Source organism: Podarcis tiliguerta (genome assembly GCF_965153285.1).
Source record: "Podarcis tiliguerta genome assembly, chromosome: 5".
Taxonomy (NCBI): domain Eukaryota; kingdom Metazoa; phylum Chordata; class Lepidosauria; order Squamata; family Lacertidae; genus Podarcis; species Podarcis tiliguerta.
The window spans coordinates 75,198,406-75,217,768 of record NC_139538.1 but is presented as its reverse complement, the minus strand read 5'-3'; the positions used below and the strand labels follow the sequence as shown (position 1 = coordinate 75,217,768).

Here is a 19,363-nt window from a genome sequence, read left to right as displayed (position 1 = left end):
GTGTCAGTTTAGGGCTGCTTCCTGCTGGTTCCTTATCATAGGACTGAGTTTGCCCTTAAGCACTGGCCTATTGCAACACAATTAATTGTGAGACCCACACCCACACCTTTGAGCGTTTTGAAAGCTGCCTCATGATGGATAGGAAGAATCCAATCAGAGACGTTTAAAGGAAACTCCTTGTATATTCAGGGAAACCACTCAGATGGCAAAAATTGCACGCCAAGTGGTTAACAGCAGCAAATAATTGCTTCTGATTGTGGTGATAAAGCTTCTCAGAATCTCGCTCTGCATTTTTCCTCAAGTTACAACACACACTCAAGGGAGTCATGAGACAGAGCCATTCAGTGTGTGAGAAAAGGTCTCTAGCTTAGCCCATGCTGACTTCTTGTTGCTTCAGTGGTGCGCATTTGTTCTCATGTGACTGAAATGTCGGTGGGCCACTACAAACCATCCAAAGTTCACAACAACTAGAGGTTCAAGGATATACTGGGGAGAGGAAATGATTGTTAAAGCAATTTAAGGCTCACTGGGGAGAGGAAATGATTGTTAAAGCAATTTAAGGCTGTAGTTTAGACATTGATCCCCCTGCCCCACAAAGAACAAGCCTAATAAACAGATCAGCTTTTGTGGTGGTGGTAGCAGCATGTGTTCATAAGATTTCTATTAAATGAAATATAATTTAAATTGTTTTCTTTCTTTCTCTGAATGTCACTATAGAAACAAGTGTTTGCTCTGGAACACGTCTGCAATTCTGTAGTGACATTTAACTTCAATCCAGGAAATGAGAGATTTCTGGTATGAATGCAGAAGTGTTAGTCAACAGTGTTATTTGATTTGTTAAAAAATAGCTGAAGTCACAATCTGCAAGTCCATGAAAGGCTCTTCAGAGGAATAAAGAAAGATCAGACTCTGAAGTATACATCTACTTTCAAAAGTGAATTTTATTATAAATATCACTGTACAATGGTAAAAAATGGTAAGAAAATTGGGGTTCATATGGAAGGGTGGAGTAGGGAAAAGTAGTTTCTTAGGTAAGACATTTAAAATGTTGACTGGATGTTTTCATAATGGCAAGAGCAATATTAGTCACAAAAGCTAGTTTCATAATAATTACCAGAAGGATCTTGCACAGAAATAATTGCTGCTCATAAATAATACAAAGGGTATCTATAAAAATCCAAAACCTGGGATATTTTATAAATCATTAAAAATAAATATTTCATTTCAGTATATATATTCAGAGATCAAGATGAAAATCCAGCAAATTAAAAGTCTTCTCCAAAGGGTAGCTATTTTCATCCAGTACAAAATGGCTCCTGATTTCCAAAATATAGGATGCTTGTGTGTCTGTGAGCAGCGAATGACACAGATCTGCTACTATCATGCCGTATGTAGTCTCTAAAGAAGGCGCTGCAAGAAACAATGAATGGTTCAAACATTATTATCACACGACTCCTTTCCAGTTTACACTCAAGATAAGCTATTCTCCCTGGACAAGCCTCCTCATACAAGAACAGGAAAAATGGGCCCTAACAGGGCTCCCCAATAATCTTGCCTTTAGAACAATATGAAGCATTTTGTGACTTTCAGTAAAGCAGGGTAATCCATTCACAACTATCTAAAATTTAAAAATATAAGTGTTCAAAAAGAGTGAAGCCTGCTACTGACATTGGATTCTTGGTCAGTACAGTGGCACCTCAGGTTACATACGCTTCAAGTTACAGACTCCGCTAACCCAGAAATACTGCTTCAGGATAAGAACAGAAATCGTGCTACGGCGGCGGGGCGGCGGCAGGAGGCCCCATTAGCTAAAGTGGTGCTTCAGGTTAAGAACAGTTTCAGGTTAAGAACGGACCTCCGGAACAAATTAAGTACTTAACCCGAGGTACCACTGTACTGAGGAAACCCCATGACTGTACAAGGGGGCACAGTGGATGTCTGCAGAATACTCACAGAAGCACCACCCCTCTCTCCTGTGGTTCTCTAAAGTAGAAGGGCTGATACACTGTTCAATGGCATTCAGAAGATGCAAAACTGTAGTTAACAATTCACTTAGCGAAGTAATCTACAGCCTGGTTAACACATAACATCAAACCATTGCTTGGACTATGGTTTGGTGCTTGTGAGTGCTTTACTCCTTCCTCATTTGTGACCACACCTCAAGGCCAAAGCTGGTTTGTGTGCTTTTGTTATAAAAGCAAGCCAAAGTAAAACAAGATAGCAGGGGTGCAAAGGGGTAAAAGGCAAATGTTGTTTTATACCATTTTTTCTCATGCTAGAGCCAATATCTGCCTACCAAGATATTGTGAAAAGCAAAGGAAAGAGGCCTGAGACAGGGATAAGCACAAGATAAGGGCTCTAAGATTGTCAGGCTGCAATATATTTAGAAAAGGGAGTAACATTCCCAATGGCCCAGTTTACCCTCCCAGACCACATAACCCTCAACTTACCTACCCATGACACCTGTGTTTGCATGTTGCAACAAGCCAGGCTGGTTTGTTTTCCCCCACACATGGCAGAGCCAGGAGCAGCAAACTACGGTTTAATGGAGCATGCAAACCAGGCCTCTGCCCCCAGGGTGGAAAAAGTTCCCAGAACAGTTGGTATGTCTGTCGGAGAAGCACCTGAATAAACCTCTCCCAGTTTAAGTTTAATGAGGATTTTTTTTAAAGGACTGGCATTAGGGAGAACTCCCACTTCACATAAGTAGAAGTTGAATAGCCACAAACGTTTGACCACTACGTTTTATCTGCTTTTTTTATTCAGTTACACAAATAATTCACAGTGTATTACCTATAGCCTTGTTCAGCCACTCTGCTGGAATATTGAGGAACATTTTCTCCATTAGTTCTGACGCCACTTGAACGGACACATCACATTTCCCATCCTCTACAGTCATCAGTGCAGGTCTAAAGGAGGAAACAGGAAAAGTGCTGTCAGTGCTAAGTCAAGTCAATATTTATTACGGCAAACAGTCAGCATATTAAACCAGATTTTCTGCATCATTTTCTACATAAACAATAAAAAATATCAATATGGGGTTTAACAATCAATATACTAATTAAGCGTACTTAAAATACGTGTCCTGTCAGTGCTTGTGCTTAATGGCTTAATTTTTCATGACACCTAATTATCACATTCAGTCACATACTGTTATCCATATGACAAGTTCTTTTTTCTTGCATTATCTTGCTTTAATGATTCGGTAAGGTACCTTGATTGAACAAGCAGGCAAAATTTGCCTCTACACAATATGCTAGTGTATTGCTTCAGTAGCCTTTCCTTGTATTTTAAAGTGGTATTTACAAGACACTTTAGAAGCGGAATACTTACAGCCAGAGTGACTGCAACACTCTATTCGGATATTCCAGACATGAGCAAGAGGGGAAACTATGATTAAGTGAAGAATTTTTAATTCCTTCTAGAACTCATGTACTTGAATATCAGGGATTTGGGCATTTTAAATCATAAAATACGTATTAAGAAGAACAGTGTTAAATTTCTAAAAAGAAAAGCCTCTGTTCAAAAGGTTGCCACGAAATTATAAGCTCATATTTTCAAGCCCTTGTAATTCCGGATGAACAAGGATCTGTAGGCACAAGCTCAACTGCATTGTTGCTTAGAGAGAAGATCTCTATACTGGAAGAATCTTTGGGGAAATGCAATTAATACCTTTGTTCTTTTGACTCAGCCTCTTGTATAGGGAGGGGAGTACATATATCTGGTTATTCTGAGGTATTATAAATTAACCACAATAAAATACAGTTTGGGGAGCTTATCGATTGCAACTGCCTTGCTCTAGAGAAGGCTTCCTCAACCTCGGCCTTCCAGATGTTTTGAGACTACAATTCCCATCATCCCTGACCAGTGGTCCTGCTAGCTAGGGATCATGGGAGTTATAGGCCAAAAACATCTGGAGGGCTGAGGTTGAGGAAGCCTGCTCTTGGGAATCCTCCAACCACACACTTGAGCGCTTATTGGGGGCTGCAGCGGGGAGAAGTTATGGGGCAGTTATACTGTTAGTTTTTAAGCTGTATTTAAATGAAACAGTTTAACTGTAGTGCAGTTAAAATCTTGAAAATGTCAAAGGACAGGCATCTGAAACTTGCTATGAATCTTGTTCTCTACCCTATAACTGAAAACTGAAATGATGATCTTGGAGACCATCCAGTGTCAAAGAGGGCTGTGCCTAAAGACAACGTCTTAAATTTCCCAAAGAAAATAGTATCACTCATTTATGAAGCTCTATACTTATGAACACCTCCATTTGTTGTTCAAATCCACAAAGGCAGAGTCGGGGGGGGGGGGGAGCAGAGCAATAAGACTAAGCTTTTTAAAATAAATAAAAAATAAATACATGTTTGCAGCTGACCCTTCAAACAGGTCATGTGATTCAGAATAAATTCAAGGAGGGGGGGAAGTATACTCAAGCATATCTAACTTTTGGCTTCTTGAGTCAAGGACATTCTCAGCTTTGAAGTTCCAAACACTTGACTAATGGTGGTGCTTAATCAGTTCGCTCTCTGTATGCAAGCAATTAAGGTGAACCAAATCGGTTGGCAGCTGAGCAGCTATTTCAGTCCCCCACTAATACTTTTAATCAACTACAAATAAATTGCAATTTCAAAGAGAAGCAGGTTGAGATGCTTAATTTTGAAATATACTAAATAATTAACACAGGACACTGGCTTCTAACTACAGCATTATCAGTTCCTGATAAGGTCACTGGGAAAGATTTCACCAAAAGTCATGCTCTTATAAAGTCAAAACCACTACAGGAAATTAAAGGCTTGTAGATGTAACTATTTGGATGCGGGTGGCGCTGTGAGTTAAACCACAGAGCCTAGGACTTGCCGATCAGAAGGTCGGAGGTTCAAATCCCCGCAACGGGGTGAGCTCCCATTGCTCGGTCCATGCTCCTGCCAACCTAGCAGTTTGAAAGCACGTCAAAGTGCAAGTAGATAAATAGGTACTGCTCTGGTGGGAAGGTAAACAGCGTTTCCGTGCGCTGCTCTGGTTCACCAGAAGCGGCTTAGTTATGCTGGCCACATGACCCGGAAGCTGTACGCTGGCTCCCTCAGCGCCGCAACCCCAGAGTTGGTCACGACTGGACCTAGTGGTCAGGGGTCCCTTTACCTTTAGATGTAACTATTATTTGGTTTTACTACAACAATCAGATTTTAACTATTATAATATTTTAAATTCCATTTTTGGGAGGAGGGAGGCGGAAGGCAGGATGTAAATTCACATACCCACACCTGAAATAGAAACTTGACATTAATCTACATACAGGGAGAGAAAGAGAGATGCAAGGCACACTTTCACATTCTGAACTGCCCGCCCTGCCATTATTTTCAATCGTTGCTGCAGAGTTTAAAATAAGCTGTAGAAACCCAAGCAGCAATTAAGTGGACCAGGAAAGAGAAATGTCATGTTAATTTAATTGTTTTATGCAGTTCCTTAAACCAGACAAGAATCCATAATCATAAATGCAAATCCGATCCAGTATTTGCCTTTCAACAAATCTAATAGGCAAAAGAAATATCGGTAGGTGATAAATTCATTTAAGAAACCCTTTCAAATAGGATTTTCATAATAGGCTTTCTATACTTCTCTTGCAGACAAGTACAAAATTATGTTGTACAAATTCAGTGTATAAGACTATGACAAACCTGCCATTTGCCTCGCTCTACAGTGAACTGTCTCCATGTGAATGCTAACTGCAGAGTTGCTACAAAGCCCTTAACATTTCTGAAAGAGACCACCTCAAATATCAGCTATTGCTATATATAACAAAGTCTGATGCAACTGTGGATTTTGTGGGGCGGGGGTTTCCCACCTGCATAAACTATCCACTACTGCCACCTAGTGTTTGTTGTGAGCTTTCTCTTCCAACAGAAGTTGCTGAATTATTTCAGCAAGGTAATTGGCTTCTTAAAACATGATGCTTTTTCTAGTTTTTAATGAATTGCTGCTCCAACAGTTTTCCAGGGGTCTCTGTGTTACACTGGTACCCATAAACCTTTTGGACTTCAGCCTCAAGCTCTGTCAGCAACTTTTATTACCATGGGAATCACCAAAACAGATAGATAAATATAGAGATTTCTATACAATGAAATCATCCTGTTTGTATATCCTGTTTCTGCCTGTGCAATGGAACTTCCCCACTCCTCCCCCTGCATGTATACCAAAGCTGTACTTGGGGGTTCCCTTTGGAAGAGAGGAGTGGAAGGGGAAGTTCTGTTGCACAAGCTGAAGTCCTTGTGTGACTGGGATGGACTTTGGTTGAAACAACCCAAAAATCACACTTTGTAATGAAGTAATAGCAATTTATACAAATATATGCATTAACACTTAGTTCTGTAATACTGACCAAACACAGTTTCTGTTAGACTGAGGCGTCTTTATCCTGTTGCACCACAACATTGTTTGCTTGGTAAGGTACTACGAGGGTGGAACCCCTTCAAGAAAAATATGGAAGGACATAAAAACTAAACTAATACTTTAAATGGGAACTTGATGGTCTTTTGGGTTTATACACCATAAACACGTTCAGTATTTAAATGGTGTAAACAATGCTTATATTAAAAGGTTGCATTTATAACCTGCCCTGCTAACCTCGTAATTCCCAGAAAGGGGTGTGAGACACTTGGCTCCTCCACAAGGTGCCCATTGCTATGGGCTGCAACAGGATAGGGATGCCAAGGCACACAGCTGTACATTTGACCTTCCATAGGATTTGTCTTCACCTACCAGAAGAATCTACTTACCCTTCAACCCTCTGTGAAAAACTCACATAAAGTATTATCAGTTTTTCTACTACCCATTCATACCAAAGCAGTAAGAGTAGGGTGACAGAAAACCACAAGCCTAGTGAATGTAATTGACTCAATCTGACCCTGGGAGCATTTCACCAGACTGGATTGATTCCCTTTAAAATAATGTTATGGAGAGAATGTAGAAGTATAAATAAAACATATCCCCTTTTACAATAATACTCCTGCGGGCCAGATTTATATGTTAACATGGCAGCTACCGTAAAGTGATTCTCATTCACTCTCACACATTCATTCATATATTCATTATATACACACTTTTTTACCTGTAGAATATCTTCACTTTATTAGAGGGTAAGCAGCTAACACACTGTCTGTAGATCTTGTTATCATCTATCTGTAGTTCAAGTCCACATTTTGCACAGCCCGCATAGGTGATCTGAGTAAGAGAAGCGAATATCTGCTGCAGTGAAGTTTTATAATCAAAGACAAGTTGTCCATGTGGAGAAGAGGCAACAGCAAACTTCAACTCTGAGATGCAGGCTTTCACTTGGATCATTCCTACGGAAACATAAAGGAGTTGTCTAGTCTCTTCTGCTGCCAAGAAAACAGGTAAATCATTATTGCCAATTGAATAATGGTAGCTACTTGAACTATCATGTAAACTAATTTTAATCTTGTTCTAATCTTAATCTTAGTCTACAGTAAACCCCATTGAGTTCAATTGGATTGTTTTTAAGGTGTGTTAGATTGCAGCCTAAACAGCTCTTCTTCACTGAACCAAATTAGACCAACAAGGACACAGGGAGTGACACTTGGCGTTCTCTTTTCCTAATGGTCCATATACTTCTTGAAAGAGCATTAAACATATTTCCCTTTGGGTTGGCATTCAATCACCAGGACTGCACAAATGTGGGACAACTCTAATTTAATTAGATACTTGGCATTGTGTGCTCCTTTTTTATTTTTAATTGCTGTCATTTGCCCTCTCAAAGCTCTTCAGTACAATTTAATAAAGGAGCAAGAGAATCCCACTCCCCTAAAAAGAGGGAAGAAAAAAGAATGAAAATCTCACCAGAACATTTCTCCTCCAGAAGTGCAGCAAGAGTAGTTATACCCATCAGTGATCTGACATCCTTATGAAACTTCTCTTTGAACTCAATAGCTCTTCTATCATCATCGAAGAGGCACTCCAAAGATGTCCATGGTGTTGTATGCAATTCGAGTTCACCAGAGATAGGACTGTGTTTTACAAATAGGTATTTGAATTCCCATATGTGGTCTAAGAAGAAAAGAATAACTCCACTTAGAATTTTAGATTCTAATTCCTTGTTAATAGCCACAGAAAACTTTGGATGGAATAGTGCACTTTCAGAGATGATGAAAAAGAGGAATACCTTCAATGCTGTGTGCAAAAAATAGATAGATAGCATTTTGAGTGTTTACAAACCAGATAAATTTGCCTAGTTTACACAAACATCTTGCTTGGGAGATGCTATGAGTGGTGGAGGAAGTCACATCAGGACCAACCCATCCTACTCACCAAATGCATCTGTCCCATGTATGAATGCAAAGCAGGGGTGGAGAAGCTGTGGCCCTCCAGATGCTGCTAGACCCTAACTTGCATCAGTCCCAGCCAGCACGGCCAATGACAGGGATGCTAGGAGCTGTAGTCAAGCAACATCTGGAGGGCCACAGGTTCCTCAGCCAATGAAAGTTTGCACAGGGCCAATGCCTTTAGAATGTTTGCACGGGGCCAATGCCTTTAGAATCCAAATCACATAGACCAGGGGTCAGCAAACTTTTTCAGCAGGGGGCCGGACTATATTTTGAAAAAAAATAATAATGAACGAATTCCTATGCCCCACAAATAACCCAGAGATACAATTTAAATAGAAGCACACATTCTACTCATGTAAAAACACCAGGCAGGACCCACAAATAACCCAGAGATGCATTTTAAATAAAAGCATACATTCTACTCATGTAAAAACATGCTGATTCCCGGACCATCCACGGGCTGGATTTAGAAGGTGATTGGGCCGGTTCCGGGCTTTAGTTTGCCTACCCATCACCATAGCTTTTCCCTTTTCTTGAGAGGAATCCTATTTGGAATAAGGGAATTTCCCTTAAAAAAAGGAAAAAGTTGACAGCTATGCCAATGACATAGACACATATCATATGGTCAATTCCCACACAGGTCACGTATTGCATGGTTTGCGATTGCTTCTATTGGATGACTATTTCATTATAATCAAGCTGAGAGAAGGCAACCGCTAAAGGTCTCCTATCCCAGTGTATTCATAGCTGGGAAGAGATTTCAATTTTCTGGCTTACAGATCATGACCAAAACTGCTGCCCAACATCTCTTTACAATCCTTGCAACAAAAGATAGTGGTATTTCAATTTCAATACATATGAACACTTCTTTATATTCAGAATAAATGTTACTGTATCTTCTGAGGAACGTGCTCAAGATTACACTCTCACATACTTAATATATTTATAATGAAATAATGGCTTGTAAATACTTTGATTTCCAACAGAAATGACCTCTGTATGCTGATCTATTTTCCTATGCTCAGTAGTACTATGAATGACCACCACGTGCTGCTCTATGGTGAGTTAGTCATAATGCTCAGTTGTCATGACCTACAGCCCTGGTTGGCATGAAGTGAACTCCTGATCCTGGTAGTCTTGATAGGAACATTTAGGATTTTTCAACAGAGATAGATATTTGGACAGTTAAGAACACAAGTCTTATCTTACCTTCCAGATATAGTCCTTTAATGATTAAACACAAATTGTTTGAAATTTCAAATTACTCACAAAACTAACTGTAGACTAAATTGCAAGGTTGAATGACAAAGAAGGGCACAATGCTAGATTTCTTTGCCTTAATTTAACAAAGCAGAGCTTGAAATAAATGCTATAAAAAGCAGTCAGCTACCTGCAGTTGTTTAAAGAGCAGAAATCTTAATATTTTTGCACAGGGACACACAAGATGAACCTGCAATATACATGGACATATATCACATAACGATAGGCAGTTTGCTAGTTCTAACGTAAGTCAAGACTACTGTGTGAATTTGTGTTGCTTAACACAAAAGCCTTTAACTAGTTAGTAACTATTTGGAAACAAACTGAAACAGTTACAAAAGTGATTGATATTGCTATTTCAGAAGTAAGAAATCAGCCATATATTTGGCAGGCATTTGTATTATACAGTATGAGATAGCCATTTCAAACAAAAAGGAGATTAGGGTCAAATGATAACATACTGTTTGCTCCCTTCTGTTGCCCTATGTCAATGGATTACACAAAGAATTCCACAAATATTGCATTAAACCAAGTAGTGACTTTTTACCTCTTTTCCTTTGAAGCTGAGGACAGTGAGCCGATAGAGCGCCCCATAACACCAAGCCATAATGCTGGTCCTTCATCTGTTCCACTGTTAAAATAATTTTTCTTTTTGTTTCTCCTTTGTAACTGTATGTAGATTCTAAAGATAAAATATTGCAAACGCAAACATGATTTATATAGAAGTTGAGGGGGGAGTAGTTGAGGGTGCTGATGTTAAGTCAAGCAGAATTTTGACACCTAAAATTATATGCAAGAGGGGAAAACTAACAATTCAGCTGAACGTGCACCAGGTGAAAGCTGGTTAACTACACCATATTAAACAATCATATTTTCAGAAACTATTATGAACCACAATTAGGAAATGGTACAAGTTAATGGTTGATCAACATTTCCTGAAAATCTTTTCCCAAACATTGAGTGACCTGGCCCCATCAAATATATTGTATTTATATGCTGTTTTAGACTACAATACAATGAACTACTTTTGGTTTTGACCTTCCCCCTTTGAACAGCAGATTTCCATGCCAGATCACAAGCTATGTACTTTCAAAGTCCCCTTGGTTTTGAAAGAACATGAAGGGATGTTTTTTAAAAACAAGTCTTTGGGCACATGGAATAAGCCATATAGTACTCTGCATCCTGGACATAAAAGCTTCCTTTCAAATATTTGTATTAACATGCTTAGTGGCTGTTTTCTCTCAGACAGGTAAATCGGAGGGAGGTATCTTTTCAAGTCGACTCTTAGGTTTTTAAAATCTGTAGCTAGGGAACTACCATGTCCACCTTATTCTTTTCAATCTTAAAATACAGCCCCAGTGAAATATAGGATTAAAAAGTCAACTCACCTGATAGCACAGTGATGTTGATAATTTTCACTATTGTGTGCACCAATCTATCTGGTTTGAGCTGATCTAGTTGAATATGTTGTATATTGTTCAAAGTCTGGGTCTGCCTTTGGGGGAGAGCTTGAAGATAGGCTTGCTTGGAAGACACATATGCCAGCAAATCCTGGAGAATATTAACATCCACTATATGCGAGACTAGAAAAGAAGATATATAAAATTTTTAAAATATCTCTAATTTTTGGGCAGGGGGGCTGTATGTTTCACCTTTGGTAATCCCAGACCAAAATATCACTTGCAAGCATAACTAGCAATGTTCTTAATTCAGAAATAATAATTTAAAAATTATGTACTACTTAATGCCAAAATAAGCTTCTAAGCAGTTAGAAATAAATTTAAAAGATATATATTAAATGCAAATACAATCTCAGAAGTGATAGTTAACCAAGTTTTACTCAGGGTAAGCCCATTGAAATTAATGGACCTTAGTCATGTTCGTGAATTTCAGCGGCTCTACTGAGTAAAACTTAGTTTAATACCACTCAGAAGGCACTCATAAGGGCACAATTTGTACATCAGGGAACTAAAACATAGTTTTGTTCCTCTCCACTAACCAGTGGGAGCAACAATCCATGTTGTTGTATCCAAGCTTATACCATAGCTTGTTTCATCCAAACAAACCTTGATTAGTAAACCAAACACAAACCTTGATAACACCATGGCTTGTTTGCTGTGGAAAAAATCATGATTCTCCAGGGATCATGGTTTGCTGCTACTGTTGGCTAGAGGGAAGGAATGAAAGAGCCTTCTGCACATCTGCCATGTGGTTTACCATGATGTGTGAATGTGTTTAAAAAAGGCATCATTTATCTGATGAGTACGGTGTGTTTATTCAGGATTTTTTTAAAATCACATTGGCCCTGTTCAATTTCTTTCTATGAGAGCATCCTCAGCTCTACTCAGCAGCAGACAGAAATTGATGCTCAATCACATCACCTGCACCCATGCCTTCCCTGAACCCAATGTCTGAATATAGATTGAAATTCAGGTAGATATTGGGATACAGAAGTATTATTGGGGACAGCAGGATAGGGAAGAAAGTAAGTGGACATGCATATAACATGCACATTTCATGTAGAAAAATGTTTGATTGAGCCATAGGTATGCCACACACATTCTAGTGCTCCTCGTGCATTCAATATTTGGATTAAATTTGTCTGAAGGGTATGAACTTTAGTAAAAGAAGTGATATTGTCAGGGAACTGCCATCAGAAGAGGGGCGGGAAACAGAGGGGCAGTTGTGTTACAGGGAGCCTCCGAAAATCTTGCGAAGCAGTTCCTCTTCCGGTGATGAGGAAAGCCCCACCTCCAGTGGGGAAGAGGTGAAAGGACCAGAGGATGCTGGTGGGAGCCTCAGTACCGCTCCTGGCCAAGCCGGCCAGGAAGGAAGCATGCCCCTTCCGTCACCCACCCTGCGCAGAAGTCTAAAGTGCAAAGAAGGAAGGAAATGGCTGGGCGTAATGAGACTTTTATGTTGGGGGAGGTCCAGGAAACAAGCACTCCCGGATTCTGCTAGCGATTGAGGTAGACATGAACTTGTGGCTCTGTACTGTAAATAGTTTGTACTAAAATAAAACCTGTAAAAGACAGGTCTGAGTCCTGCCTAGTTACTCACGAGCAACCACCACTGCCATCTGACAGATATTATGCAACCATTTCAAGAAAGTTTGGGAAATACTAGATTTAAATTATTAAGGAAATCATGAATTGGGACAAGAGTTCACTGTATGCAAAGTATTAAAGCTCACATTTGTTCGGATTAATAGTCGAGCAGCTTCCAAGATTCAATAACCGACTAGTGAACGTTGACTGCAGCAATATTTCCCCATTCCAGCGATTCTCATTTATAATCACATCTGCAATGAAGAGAAGAAACCTCAGTCCAGGTTACCGGGGGGCGGGGATGGACAACGATGACACAGACATATCCCACTTCAAATCTACAAACTGGACTAGCCCCTGTTCAAAAACTGAAAGCCACCACCAAGTTGTTCAAGCTTTGCATGACTTTTTATATATTTAGTCTGTCTGAACTGGGCAAAGATATGGTAATATTAAAAGTCCAGCTTTGAATCCAATTTTTGGCTTCAAAACACATTATGGAGAACCCTTCACCACTGCCAGTTTCTGTTAGGGTGACAGTAAATACAGTTCTGATGGGGAAAAATAATGATTTTTCAAAGTTGAGTCTTCGGAGATAGCGTAAGAGTTTTGCCAAGCCTCCAATCCATGTTTTTATGAATTGAGCCACCAACTGTTTTCTTTCTCCTCCATCATTGTGGCAAACACTGATCAGCACTTGACCTCCCAACAAAAATCAGAAACTCACTTCAAACCCTTTCTTTGGAGGGCAAACACTAAACGTTTTTCAATTCCAGTGCAACAGCAAATCATGCTTATCGTTAAGCTGCAAACTGACAGTGATGCCACATGCAAGGGAAGGAGAAGTGAGTGCAAAGGTTGTTTCTGATCAAACTGAGCAGATGCATGTTGAGAAAAGAAAAATCCCTTATTTAATTGTGCTCCAATTCAGTTGCTGCCTTGAATTGAGGCAGTATTAAAAACAAATGCGGGGAGCGGAGGGAAATAGATTATGCATTGTCATGATATTGTTTGATAGAGGTTTCTTGGATGTTCCTAACAGCTAGGAAACATTAATTGTAGGGTGGGGCTGGAGAGCAACTCCTCTACCACATCTTATAGCTGTAGTGTAATTTTTATAAATGTGCTTACAATAGGAAATTTGTTTCAGGAGACACTTAACATTGTACCCGAGACTCAGCAGAAAGGTATATACCATCAACCAGTTCACTATCTAAAATACTTCCTACGGAAAATGTCATAAATGAACTGATAAGCACCATTTTAACCCTCACCTGTGAATAGTACGATATCGCCAGGAAACATTGTAAGTGACCAAAATGCTGCTGCTCTCCACAATGCAATCTTTCGTTGTACTTCAGACTGATCAAAAACTACGACTGTGGCTAGGGGGACTCTTGAGGACAGTTTAGATCCTGGCTTTGTTTGTATTTCTTTAATATGGCAAGGATGTAGAACTGTGACTAAGACGGTGTACTTCTGACCTTTGCATAAACAGTCTTTAAGCAGGGATGGCTGTTTCAAAACTTTCTTAAACCCTGAAATTCTCAGTTGCTCTATTTGTGGAACTGCACAAACTGGAGAACAAATCAATTTGGCTTTCTTTGATTGCTGTTGGTCTCCAAGTGTAATGTAAGTTGCCGGTGAAATATCTTCAGATGTTTGAGATCTTTTAGCAGACTGGCTGACTTGAGAACACAATATTCCTTTCTTCCATGGTTCAATATAATGCTCCTCTTTCTTAGGTTTATCATCAGATGAACACAAATGGTCTGTAGGCATATCAGCATTTTCTTGAAAGCTATTTTCTCTCAAATACGAGTTGCTTTTCACGGTACTATCAAAGTCAAACAGTTCAAGAGAGCTATCTGTATCAGTGATATTTGCACACAAACCACCATTTTCATTTAACTGAATATGCAGTCCTGTGGATGCTTCATCTTCCCTACAAAGTCCATCCAATTCTGTTCCACTCACCTTTGTAGATTTGCTTTGTGTTTCATTTTGTCCTACAGCATGCCCTCCTGAAAGCAGAGCAACTTGGCTTGAAGTCAGAACACTAAGGAATTCAGTGTCTGTTGAAACTGGAAGATTTGAACACACATTTAGTGGCTTTCCAGTCTTTGATTCTTTCATTACTTGTGGGAAACATCCTTCCAAGTATTGATTCAAGAGCTGGTAATGAGCACACTGAACATCTGGTGGTTTATCATCCTGTCCTATAGACTCCAGACCTCTGCTAAACTTTTCGGTACTAGAAGCCAAGGGAGGAATAGGAAGGTTATGCATCTTACTGGTACCTTCTTCAGCATCTTCAGATTGCTTGCTTGGTTCACCTGTTTTTATATCTGTGAGAAGCTGCTGATATGCAAGGTGCTTAGCTTCATTGCTGAGTAATTTTACTCTTCCAGCACCAGCTCTACAGTCTGTCAAAATAACATCAGCCAACCCATATTCTTTTCCACCATCTGGGGGAAAGTCATCTTTGGACTGAGCAGTCAATTCTGTACCATTCGGTGTCCGATGATCTACATGTTCAAGACATATACATTTTCTAGTACAAAGTTTAAAAGTGTCCTTAGGAAACGAAAAGTAGAGTTTCTGCCATTTTTCAGCAGTAGAGGCTGAAAACCTCTCTTCTTTAGAAGTCTTTAATGAGGCTGGGAGGCTAGGTGCACCAAAGAAAATATGAATTTGAGGTGCTGCAGACATGCTGTTCTTTCAGTTTTTTGATTATGAAGAAAATTTTAATAAATATAATAGTTCATTTAACACACGGTGCTTAAAATGTGACTTATAATCTTCATTTTTCAAATAATTCATTAAAGGGTAGCAATATTAATATTTCATATAAATAACCCAAATAAAAAATTCCATCCTAATGATTTGGGAAGGTTGTTTAGTATCCCTAATAAAACATTACAAACTGAGATGTATCATACAACTGAAAGACTTAATAATAATGGTACAGTTTGTGTTTTAAAGAGCCCAGAACACTATGATGTCCAACAGCCATTTCTTACATGTGACTTTTATGGGATGTTCTTTATTACTTTTTGGTCCTCAGCGAAGAGTCACAGTGAACCTGGGAAACATGCTTCAACTGCATCAGATTTCTTAAGGGATACGGTACTATTGTCTCTAAAGCTGAGCTGCTTTTGTTAACTTTTAGTTAAATATCCAGGTTTATTAAAAGGCATGAAGACAAGGAGATGACAACATCACCAATGAAGTTTTTCCAGTCATGTTTCTATGCTGAAATATTATGATTTTCATATTATTCAAATCTGGATCTTCACTGCTACTTGGCACTTTGGACACCAGCTTCTGCTCACATCTGGCACTTTTTCTGAAGTGATGGCAAAACACGCACAATCATGAATGCGTCCACTTGAAATCAGGAGCCCAAGATCTCTGATACGTATTCCAGATTTTTGATCTCCTGTAAAATATTTTTAAAAAACAAGCACAACGCTCAATAAAATTATTAAGCATTTATTACTTAACACATAAAACAATTATTTATATTCTATTTTCCTTCTTAAAGAGGAACCCAGAGCAGGTTACAATAAGAAACATTTCCCTCTCATTTAACCCATATTCTTAGTTGCCAATCAGAGGTCACCAAATCCTTAGAAAACTATGAGTAGACTCTACATTGTAGCATGACTATATGAGGCGTACACACACACACACACACACACACACACTTACTTTATAATCAATCCAGTTCTGGAGCAATATTAAACCTACCCTAACATATTTATTTACTCTCTGCCCTAGTATAGACAAGTGTTTTATTTCAAGTGGAATCTAAAACTGAGATTCCTTTTTTTATGAAATAATTTTTTTATTAGATTTCAATTACATTCCAATAATAGCCTTTATAATAATAATAGCATTCATAACAATACCAATTTATATCCCAGCATCAAAGCCCCAAAATCAGGTAAAGGTACCCCTGCCCGTACGGGCCAGTCTTGCCAGACTCTAGGGTTGTGCGCCCATCTCACTTAAGAGGCCAGGGGCCAGCGCTGTCCGGAGACACTTCCGGGTCACGTGGCCAGCGTGACGAAGCTGCTCTGGCGAGCCAGCACCAGCGCAGCACACGGAAACGCCGTTTACCTTCCCGCTATAAAGCGGTACCTATTTATCTACTTGCACTTAAGGGTGCTTTCGAACTGCTAGGTAGGCAGGACAAAAATCAGGAGCTCACTCTAATTACCAAAGCAGTTCAGTTTAGGAAGAATCAGAACAAAGGGACACACCAAAAGTGAAAGGGGACTCTGAGATGCAGTGGGCAGGATCAATTGGGTATGGGTGCTTTAGGCACACATTATTTATTGTGGCTTCATGGAACTTGTGGATGAGCAACTGTCCACATTACACTTTAAAACAGTTCCAAGTTCAACAGCACAGTGAAGAACATGGGTTGATGACATCCAGCTGAAACAAAAAGAATAACCCAGTATTTATAGGTAATTTATAAAGAGAAAATAATGGCAAGGATGAAGTAGACAGAAGGTAAACAAAGAGAAATTGAGAACACTGTTTAGTGTTGCCTAATCCAAGGCTAAGGTTTTCAAATAACAGCTGTAGGATTAAAATGGGTCTGGTAAAAGAAAAAGATCAGCCAAGGTCATCATGAACCACAAACTCTGAGAAAGATGCAATACTGCTGGAAACAGCAGTGCCAAAGCAGAGATTAAAGGTTATGCAGTGTTTGACAAAAGGCATGATGAAACTTTAGGCACTGGCCTACTATCAACAGGATGGAGTTTGCTACCTCTGAGTTGTAGAGTTCAAAAGTGACAGAGGAATGACAAGAGTAAATAATTTGTTTAGGTCAACCCCACAGAGCATAGGTTTGAGACCACTTGCCCCATTTGTTCATTGGTATTACATTTAACTAACTTCTGTTATAATTTTATCCAGCCCTTCTTCCCATAGGGCAGTGTACACATTGTAAAAAAAAATCAAATCAATCATTTAAACATTTAAAACCAATAGCCATATAGAAGTACTATCAGTACAAGAGTTTAAATATACAATGAATTGTAGTTGGAAGGGATCCCAAGGCTCATCTATCCAAATGCCTGCATGAATTGCAACTACATCATACATGACAGATAGCCATCCAACCTCTGCTTTGTCTTACCCATAAAGAGAAAGTAAAATATACAAGTGGGAACTGCAACAAAATGTTGCAGTGTTTAGTACTACTATTCAGGGTTCTAGTCATCCAACAATGTCTCCTTTTGGGATTCTCCATTCAATTCCTCATCCAACTTTACAATTCTATGATTCTATGATCTCCTCTTGTTTTTGGCCTCCCAGACAACATACATGTAGCCTCCTATGGCTGCGGGGTGGCAGAGGGGGGGTGTTCCTAAAGCTTTCCCCTATAACTTTTACAAACCTAGGGGTTCCTCTAAACATGTTGATACCTTCTTCTTTCTCAGTGGCACCATTTAGATTACACAGCCATCATAACTCAGCACTTGAGAATACTATTAGTATATATAGCACTTCAATTCTTTGCTCATTCCTCCTAACTTAAAGAACTTCCTGAAAGTAGAAAACAAAATACCACAAACAATTTGAGATAGAGCCTCTAGAGCATTAACAACTCTGGAGAAGCTGTATTGTGCTTGATTCTGGAAGAAATTCATTCCCCCCAAATAGTAGGGTTATCATTATATTGAGGCACTACCTAAAGCATACTAACAAAAACAGGAGGAGCTGTACTACACACCGAGAGAGATATACTAAGCTACTTTCTGTAAACAGCAGGGAATGTTTCCCACTAAATTAAGTTCCTGCAAAGGTCAATTCAGAAATAGATCACCTAAGTAAAAAAAGCACTCCATGCTTGACCTGACAAAATCATCATAATCTCAGATTTCATTAAAACACACTGGTTTAATTTAATCTCTGATTTAAATTTTAAAAACCAAACCCTTTCAATGAAGGAACAGGAAAGGGGGAGAAAGAAGAACGCTGGATTCACTCAGCATTCCTAGAGGTTGATACCACCGATGGGAACAAACTTCTTCAGTGGGAGCACTCCAAATCACTGCTGACAGATGTTCATTCAGACTGCAATCTCTGAATATCAATGCCAAGATTGTGGGGCTCTCTCTCACATTAACTACCTGGGCTGAGGTTCATGCAATCCTTGCTATGTAGAAGCAGGCTACAAAAAATTCACCCACTCCCAAGCCATGTCTACTTTCAATGAGATTTTGTATAATCAGAGGGGAACTTTACATTATTTATAGCTTTGCATCTTCTACACAAAGACTGTAGCTAAATCTATACAATAATAAAAAGAAAAACTGTTGCTTTGGAATTAAATGTTTACAATCTGGGGATACAATCTTGCATCTAATGCTATGCTTTTAAACTAGGTGAGCACAGCAGAACTAAGTGTGTACAGTGGTACCTTGGTTCTCAAACTTAATCTGCTCTGAGAGTCCGTTCAACTCCCAAAATCATTAAAAAACCAAGGTGCGGCTTCCGATTGGCTGTGGAGTTTCTTGCACTCAAGCGGAAGCCGCGTTGGACATTTGGCTTCTAAAAAACATTTGCAAACCAGAACACTTACTTCTGGGTTTGCGGCATTCGGGAGCCAATTTATTCAACAATTAAGCCGTTCAAGAACCAAGGTACCACTGTATACCTGAATCCAAATAACTGGATTCATCCAAGAGACTGTTG

At 39.3% G+C, this 19,363-nt stretch overlaps 1 protein-coding gene across 13 annotated transcripts in view; it reads right to left on the bottom strand.

Moving 5' to 3' along the window:
* Positions 1 to 923: 923 nt before the first annotated feature.
* SHLD2 (shieldin complex subunit 2) overlaps positions 924 to 19,363 on the bottom strand; it is a 31,031-nt gene continuing 12,591 nt past the window's right edge. For 10 of the 13 annotated variants that reach the window (XM_083439965.1, XM_083439973.1, XM_083439969.1 and 7 more), the window contains 8 exons: positions 13,918 to 16,085; positions 12,790 to 12,897; positions 10,985 to 11,179; positions 10,144 to 10,278; positions 7,852 to 8,058; positions 7,103 to 7,337; positions 2,794 to 2,909; positions 924 to 1,410 (listed from right to left, as the gene is read on the bottom strand). In XM_083439965.1, the coding sequence (XP_083296091.1) occupies positions 1,238 to 1,410; positions 2,794 to 2,909; positions 7,103 to 7,337; positions 7,852 to 8,058; positions 10,144 to 10,278; positions 10,985 to 11,179; positions 12,790 to 12,897; positions 13,918 to 15,355 (2,607 nt within the window). In that variant the 5' untranslated portion in view covers positions 15,356 to 16,085 and the 3' untranslated portion in view covers positions 924 to 1,237. The remainder of the gene's footprint in view (positions 1,411 to 2,793; positions 2,910 to 7,102; positions 7,338 to 7,851; positions 8,059 to 10,143; positions 10,279 to 10,984; positions 11,180 to 12,789; positions 12,898 to 13,917; positions 16,086 to 19,363) is intronic. The other 3 variants (XM_083439967.1, XM_083439966.1, XR_014511019.1) reach the window with 2 other exon arrangements.